Source organism: Haplochromis burtoni, unplaced genomic scaffold (genome assembly GCF_018398535.1).
Source record: "Haplochromis burtoni strain Fernald_Lab_line unplaced genomic scaffold, NCSU_Asbu1 Contig_331, whole genome shotgun sequence".
Lineage (NCBI taxonomy): Eukaryota > Metazoa > Chordata > Actinopteri > Cichliformes > Cichlidae > Haplochromis > Haplochromis burtoni.
In genome coordinates, this window is record NW_024582692.1 from 612,471 (window position 1) to 621,194 (window position 8,724).

General features: G+C 40.2%; 1 protein-coding gene across 2 annotated transcripts in view; it reads left to right on the forward strand.

Annotated features, from left to right (window-relative positions):
• plcxd2 (phosphatidylinositol-specific phospholipase C, X domain containing 2) overlaps window positions 1-7,132 on the forward strand; it is an 8,031-nt gene extending 899 nt beyond the window's left edge. Inside the window, exons 3-8 of one of the 2 annotated variants that reach the window (XM_014340103.2) lie at window positions 103-222; window positions 902-955; window positions 1,056-1,211; window positions 3,329-3,439; window positions 3,561-3,739; window positions 4,847-7,132. In XM_014340103.2, the coding sequence (XP_014195589.1) occupies window positions 103-222; window positions 902-955; window positions 1,056-1,211; window positions 3,329-3,439; window positions 3,561-3,739; window positions 4,847-5,006 (780 nt within the window). In that variant the 3' untranslated portion in view covers window positions 5,007-7,132. The remainder of the gene's footprint in view (window positions 1-102; window positions 223-901; window positions 956-1,055; window positions 1,212-3,328; window positions 3,440-3,560; window positions 3,740-4,846) is intronic. The other variant, XM_014340105.2, reaches the window with a different exon arrangement.
• The last annotated feature ends 1,592 nt before the right edge of the window (window positions 7,133-8,724 follow it).

Below are 8,724 nucleotides of genomic sequence, written 5' to 3' on the forward strand. Positions count from 1 at the left end.
ATTAGCCTAAATGATACATTTTTGAGATCTGTGTTTTACAGTCTAGTGTCTGTGTTTCTCAGCTTCTTATTATGTATAATGTGATGTGGTCTGTGTCGCCAGAACCTGACTTTTAAGGAGCAGCTGGATGCAGGAATTCGCTACTTTGACCTCAGGGTGTCCGCAAAACCAGGCGAGCCTGGAAATGAAATCTACTTCATTCATGGCCTCTTTGGACACAAGGTGAGCGGAGGAGTAAACTTTTACTGCCGTTTTGGGTTGTTATTGTGACTGTTGAGCTGGTCTCCCTCATTTACTTTTATGTGTTACATTTTTCATTTTAATCTGTCACAATCTGATATTTTCCTTCTGTGCTGAATGCTTTTGTGCCAGCTCCAGTCCTAGAATGCTAAAACGACATTTGAATACAAGCTTTAATTTTCTCCCAGTATGAACAGTGACTGTTTTCTTCTAGTACTGTGTTGCAGTTGATGTTGCTAATAGTGGGCAGAGATGACCTTAAGCAAGGATCAGAGGGTAACGTTTAGCTATAAAGATGGGTGATTCTTTTCCCTACATGAGGAACTCTTTGATTACAAAGATTCTGTCATAACTTGACCATGTGACTGAAGAATATTTAATAAAGAAATGCATATTCAAGATTTTCTGATGTCAGTGGCATTAGCAGCTGTAACTGTATACAGGTTGATATTTGACTCTATTAACCTTTATTTTGTGAAATATTTTGGTGGAGTTTTGCAGTGCCGCACTCACTAAAATATTTAAGCTGCTCTTTGGCGTTCTAATATGCTGACTTTTAAAAAAAACAGTAGCCTTTCTGCATCAGTTCATGACTGAGAGACTTTAAGATTTGTAAATTTGTATCCTGATCTCTGGCTCTTCACCCTGTATTCTCACAAAGGTGAGGGATGGCCTGTTAGAAATCAGCTCCTTCCTGGGCAGACACAGGAAAGAGGTGAGAAGCACATTTTAAAAATTTCTAAACATAAAACATGTAAATAAATGAGCTACATTTACACTACTAACTGATTATGTTTGATGTTTAATTTATGTAGGTGGTGTTCCTGGACTTTAACCATTACTATGCAATGGAGGCAGAGCACCACGTTTACCTCATCAGCATGCTCCAAGAAGTATTTGGCAGCAAACTGTGCAATAACTGTGCGGTGGAGAACGTCACTCTGGACTATCTCTGGGAGAAGAAATACCAGGTGCGATCAGACTGCATCAGTACTGACGGCCTTTGTTGCAAAAATGTTTGTGTGCTTGTTGTATGTAGCAACAGGTAAATGTATCTGTCAAATGTTTTCATGAAATATCCAACCCGAATATCATACTTGTATTCATTATATGAGTGGCAGAGTGAACAGAAATAAGTCACAACAATTTAAAAAACAAAAAACTCAGCTTTGCTTTTTCCAATAATCTCCCATCTTTAGAAATCACAGCCTTGCAGGCTTTTGGCCTTCACAGAAGTCATCTGGGAACATATCAGCCTACACCTTATTAGGGCGCTGCCACTAGTTGGACTGGTTTCATGTACTTTTCTTTTGGCCATGACAGCTCAGCAGGGCTGAGATTCATTCACTGTGCAGACAGTCAGCTGACTTATTCCTTAAATAGTTCTTGCAATTTGGAGTTATGTCTGGGTCATTGGCCTTTTGGAGGAGGAAAGTGGTTCCAAGTACGTGGTGTCACAGGCTATGGCAAGGTATTGCAAAATGGAGTGATAGTTTTTCTTTTTTCATGATCTCCTTAAGTCACGTGACTCCAAGCAGTCCTCCAGCACCTTCACTTTTACCACATTTCACATTCCACATTTTCATCTTTTTGATCCATTTCCTCAAAACTTGGACTCATGGTGAGATGCTCCAAGTAATAAGCACACATGTTGTTCTGACTCCAACAGGGGTACACCCTGGTTGGAACTGTTGCATAACTATCACAGAGAGGTGGGTATGTGTAATTTAGAGTTACCAATTTACCTAAACCCACTAACTGGAGAGAACCCACTCATACATGGTGAGAACATAAAAACTCACCAGATGTGACCAGATGCTGGATTTGAACAGGAGCTTCTTGGTGTGAGGCAACAGTGCTAACCACCAGGGTGCCCTATCTCTAATCAGTTTGATATTTATAAAATGCACATATTAAGTGACTTCCACAAACCTCTGAAATGTGGTGTACACCTACAAGTAAAAGGAGTAGACAGGTGTTCGTGTAGTGGTGTGTTAGCGTGACCTCTGTGCACAGGTAATCCCTTCCAACTGTGATTTTCCAGGGCAAGAATTAGTGGCAAGTATCATCCTATTAGCACTTGTTTCATAAACTAACCTACATTTATCCTTCCAGATTTTTGTAGCTAAAAACGTTTCAATTTTTCTTTGTCTTTTGGTGTCTCCGATATTACTCTTTCATATTCTTACCTCCAGCTAAAGTGTGAGTACTTCTGCGTCTGCATTACATTACTACAGTCAGTGCATGTTTATGTTCAGATACTATCATTCCTGTTCCCATGACCCTAATCTGTAACTGGCTTAGTTGGCAAAGAACAAGGAGATGAAGTGCAGGGCAGACAGTGAGAGTAGAGCACAAAGTGCACAGTTTGTAGGTGAAAAGGGCAGCTTTCCTCCTCACTCTTTTTTGGCATTATGAGAAACCCACAACTCAAACTTCTTCTGACTTTTCTATTGCATCTCTGCCAAGTCACTGTGGATGAAGACTGTTCTGGTCAGATATTTTTCCAGTTACACATAAGCCCAGATTTAGACTTCTGTGAGGACTCTTTTTAGACACATCAGTGGCGCACATCGTTGCTGGTGTTTGTGCTTGTGTTTGGTGAATTGTGTTACCTTGTGGTCCTGTCCCAGTGTTTTGAATACGGCTGATAGAAACAAACCCCCCAAAATGCTGGGACTTTTTTACCTGCTCACTCCCAGCTCATTGTTGTGGTCGTAGTTGTGGACTGTGTTGACCCAACGTGTACTTATGTTTCTAGGGAGGTGCAGAGGTTACCTCGTAGGCCATGGCATAGGGCTTCAGAGGGGTTTGTGGTTATGACGTAGCTACAACATAGATTTCCTGCTGAATATTAAATCTCCAGTAAGGGTGAAACATGCAGATACCACCATCTATGCTCAGTTATCTGTAATCATTCACTAACTTTGAGGTCAGGTGTTTCACCATGCTAGGGTCATTGGTTTGGGGGGGTATATTTTTGGGTACTTTATGTTTTGCACTGCAAAATGGATCACAGAACTCGCCTGAAGTCTTTTTGTCTGCAGACATCTGATCACCAACTTTTATTTATTTTTTCTCTTGACAGGTGATTGTGTTCTACCATCATCCTTCAGCCCAAGGCGTTCCTGTCATGTGGCCTGGCAACAAGATCCCTGCTCCCTGGGCAAACACCACTGAGCCCATCAAGCTCATAGAGGTTAGAAAATAATAATCGTGTTTTATCTCTTGCGGTCTCCATTTTGTTCTTTTTCTAACTAAAGATATTTAAATGCATTCTCTTCACATGAGATTTTTTCATTCAAATTTCTGCCTTCTAGTTCCTGGAAACTACGCTGAAGGAAAGAGACAAGCAGGGTTCCTTCCATGTATCCCAGGCCATCCTCACTCCCACTGTCAACACTGTGGCTAAGGGGTTGCTCTGGGGCCTGCGCAGCTACCTGGTGGAGAGGTCCGTGACTGCGATTGGATGGTGTAGAGGGAATCATGGATCATATTTGTATGACAGTTTTAACATAACAACTCTGAAAAAAATCTCAAGAATAACTGCTTCCTCTACTGCTCATCTTCATTCATTTATTATAGTTTGTGGCCAGTAGAGGTCAGTAGAGTTAATGGTCCTAATGAAATGCATGGAACAAAGTCAAACGCTGGCTTTGCACATGCCTTAAAAGGCCAGAAAAAGAAGAAATTCTAAAAATATTGAAAAACTACATTGCAAGAAACACTGCAGATCTTAGAGCACATCCTGTAACACAGTAAGTTATAAGAACATGTTTTGCATCTATCATTATATTGACTGAATCGGGGGGGGAAAACAGTGCACAAAACATAAATCATAACTTTTCATAACTCTTAAGAGATTGTATTCTTCGTAAGCAAAGGCATATGATTTTCACAATTTGTTTGCTGTCATCTGGCTTTTTTATCGTCAGTGGAAGTCTTGACTTGATGTACGGGTATTCTACTCTCTATGCCCTTACATCTGCCACTGGGCACCAATATCAGGGTATAAAACTTCTGAACAGACACTACGGCGAGACAGGAGGTAGCCTAATTTTGCACTTCCGAGGAAATGGGATTGTTTATCACTGCTGGATAAACAATGTGACTTCCTGGTTTTGTTCTGCTGGTGACTGAAACATAGTGAAGAATCAGAGGGTGTTAGAAGTGATACGGCTACAGCATCGCTGTGTTTGTGTCTATGCCAGGAACTAAAATATATAAAGCATTGATTCTGAATGGGGGAAAAGCACTGTCTCCCTGACAGATGGACAAAAATGTCCGTCCCTTTAATTTTCTTTCTCCAATATGTCCACTTTCTCCCACATTGTGACATATCTCAAAAGTCAGTCAACAGCTCTTAATGAAATCTGGCAGAAAGAGAAACAGTCAAGTAAGGAACTACTGATTAGATTTTTGACAGTGTTGTAGACATAACTATAAAACTAAAATACAAAACCTTGCCAGTGGATATTTTTTGTGTGTATTTGCAAGGTCATGAATTTGGTTTTGATTCAAATTTAAATAGCAGGATGTTCGGTGCAACAATAATTGCCGTAATGCTTTGCTTGCTGATACAGACTTTCTTCCTTTTTGGCTCTAGAAACCTGCCAACCATCATGTCCTGGGTTGAGGCTCAGAGGCCAGGGGTGGACGGAGTCAACATCATCACCTCGGACTTTGTGGACCTCACTGATTTTGCCAACATTGTAATCAAGCTAAATAACCTGCTGTTGTCTGAACAGAACCGCAAACCAAGATGACACACGTTTTCATACCAGGAAGACTGACATGGTGGCTTTGAGTCTAGTGGCAAATTTTCCCTGCCTCTCTTTTTATATTGTTCACAAACGGCTCTGGTGCTGCTGGTAGAGCTTCAGTGTATTTGCTTAAGGACACTCAGCATTAAGATGTGCAGGGATGGACTCTGTATGAGCTTGGGTCCTTTAAAATAAAGCCTTTCAATTTTTAAGGAGCTCGTCAGCTAACTTTCAGTCTGATTTTAAGTTGTAGATGACTTTCTTAGCCTCAGTTCTATGAAGACAGTCCAAAAGAGGGAAAGAAGTGAGAGCTCAGATGAGAGAAAACCAGGCATGCCCAGCTGCATTTTTTTTACCATCTTCATAAGGCAGACTGAGTCGTGTCATGCTGGAGTTCTGGCTGCATCTGCAGATTCCTTTTTCTGCTTTCCCTTTTGAGGGAAAGCTAGAAATACATCTCATATTTGCTACTAAATGGGACTGCCAGGCAGGTCACCAGATTGGTAGCTGCTGTACATTTTCCCTTGCATGATTATATGACTTTTAACCTCTCGGGTGCTTATGTGGAAGTTTATTTGGATGGTTTATCAATATTACAGATGTGAATTTGGTTTATTTGTATTTTTAAATGGTCTTATGAAATTACTGACTTTGTAAGTTAAGATAAGAGACAGAATTGCATGTTAAAATGCTGTCTGTAGGCATTTTAGCCACTATTGTATGAACTGCACACAAGGGATTAGGGTAGCTTCTTTGTTTGTTTACAAGATAAACTCTGTGTGAAAAGAAATTCTTGATATGATTGCAATGGAACTCATTTGTATTTCCAACATACTAATGATTGTTGAAACTGGACCAGTGAGTTAGGGTTGGCTTGTTAAATGTAGACTTGGTCTTTTTCCAGTAATTAAATGAACTTGAGGGGAAAAAAAGACATACTTAAATTTTTTTCTTGGTATTTTTATTTATATGTTAAGCAATGCCTTTTTTTTTCTTTTTTTTTTTAATGAAAGAGAAGCCAGCTGCTCTCTCATTACTTACTGAATTTAACAAGCAATGCGGACTATGGCACCTTTAGGAGGACTGCATAGGAAAAGCCCAGTATGGGTGGAAATTGCGCCGCAGTTCCCACAAAACACATACAAATACACACAAATAGCTATATATATCTTTGTTTATCGTATTTTTCCCCCTTGGTCTGTTTCCTCTTACAGTGCTTAAATGTGCAGAAATAAAACTAGTCTCCCAATTAATGTATGTTGGAAAGGAAGTGAAGAGTATATGGTTGTGTACAGTATATGCAAACATGTGGATGAGGGTTCATTTAAAAACTGTTATGCTTAAAATGAAACCAAATGCCAACTGTTGAGGTCTTAAATGTTTTTGCTTGTTTGATAGTGTGCATGTGCATCAGTGTGATTTACAGTCTGTGTGTGTGCCTGTCAGGGCCAGTGATTACTATGCATGCGTGGACAGTAGAGCAGCGACAGTCACCCTGCATTCTTGTGGTCAGACTAGAGTAAGAGAAGAAAATGAGACAGCAGAGGAAATGTCATATAAAGAGAAAGGAAGGAGTAACAAAAATAGACTTTTAAATGAAGGTAGATGACATGAAAGATCTGAAACAAAAGGGAAGAATTTAATTCAAATAGAGCTGAAGTTGTAAAATTGTAGCAGGTGGACCTGTTGCAAGATAGCGATCAGAACAGCTGCCTTTTCCTGCAGCGGCATCATCATCTAAAAGGGAAATGTTGTTTTACTTTTTAACCCTGTCCTCATTTTGTCACTCACCGACTCACTTATGTCAAATAGCCTGGTGTGTCCAGGCCACATTGTTGACAAGGTTGAGTGTGGTCACCAGGCACTGCGAGGTCCACACACAGACGAGCAAAGGCACTTTAATTGTGGAGTAATTACACATACCATTGTAGGCAAGTGGGAGAGCAGGGAGCAGCAGTTCGAGCAGCAGCTTGAGCTGAGAACATTCCTCTGTTGTTTAGATTGGTTCTGTCTTTTGCTCTCCCCTTAGTCTCTCACTTAACTGTATCCCTGTTGGCTTCCCAGGTTTCAAAGGAGAAGACGATCTAAGCGTAATCACTCAGATGTTAATAAAATCCTGCAGTATTAACTTTTTCTGTCCAGCCGTTTATAAAGACTGCTGTTCTGAAGCTGCTCTCTACCCAGTAAGGTGACAATACTGACACAGAGCTCCCCTAAACTGGTTGGGCACCATAGCTGAGATAGTTCTACAACTGTGCCACTTTAAGCAGTGGTATTTCTGCCACTTCACATGTTCTCATGTCATTTCTCTCTTACCAGGTTCAGAACTTCCTTCATCTACCTCAGTTGCCAAAATATTTTCTCTGGTTACAAGGCGCGTGTGTTAAACTGGTGCAAGGCAGTGGTTTCACATATGAGTAATCAGGGTTTCCATTCATTAAATCTCTGGTACATCTGTGGTGTGAAGTGTTTTAACCAAAACCAGCCTTATACACTCCTGTTTGCTAATTTTCTCCTTAAAACCGCTATGACTAGTGCAGGGATGTCAAACTAATTTCACATCGTAGGACACTTACAGCCAACTTTGATCTCCAGTGGGCCAGACCAGTGAAACACCTCCTTTCTGTCAGTGCACAGGTTCAACTACAAATTTAATCTCTGACATATCTTAATATAACATAAATTGCTTCAATTAAGACAGCATGTCTCAGTTTTTTTTCTTACACGATAAAGATAAAGAAATCTGTCAGCATCAGTCTTTGGGCTTAACTGTGAGAAATATTACCAAAGAAATTCTGGTATTTCATTGCCCATCCTGTCCTGTAATTATAACAAAGTTCTTATTAATTCACAGATTTTTTTTTTTTTTTAATTGTGAAACCACTGTTAAAAAACAAATCCCCAAACTGACATTTCTATAGTAAATGGTGAAAAACCTGGTACTTTTCTGTCATTTAATTGCTTATCTTTTACCTTGGTGTTACTCCTAAATATACAGTTACAAATCCAAAAGTTTAGGCCCTCTTTTGCGTTTTCCAAAGACATCCAGTAAGCCGGATCAGAGTCTTTGCCAGGTGGATTCAGGTCTCTGGACACCCCTGGACTAGAGTGCTAAAACACACGTAAAATGCATCTGACACTGTATCTAATGCCTATAGAAGTTCGGGTTGAATGACAGCTGACAGCTCGGACTTTTAAAAAAAAGTCAGATTCAGGTTTTGTCAAAATTTGGAGAGTGTGATCACTTTCCAAAGAGCTCCAGTGCTCCTGCTACACCTCCTGGGGTCACATGAGAATTGTGGAATCCATTCGGGAATGCCGTCTAACATTTGGTGGCCTTCTGAAACCCACATGCTCTGGGATGATATCACTGGGAAAGCTTAGAAGCTTTCATTGCTTCTAGGCAACCATGCAAACATAATCACTTAAGAGCTTCTGGAAATACTTGAGAAGAAAGAAAGCTAAAAGGAATAGCAATTTTCAGGCAGTATTACCCAGATAAGGTCTTAGCTGTTCCCTTTTTAAATTCTTTCTCATTCAGGACTGATGGATGCATTAGCTGGTACCAACAAAAGTTTTAAAAAGTCCATGAACTTAATTTAATGTAAAGTAAACCTGATATTTTAGATTCTTTAGTGTGCTTTTGGCCAGTTAGAGTGTCATACATACCAGGTGTTGTGGAATGCTAGGAAGCAGTGGAGAAAGTGGAGCACACTGGGTG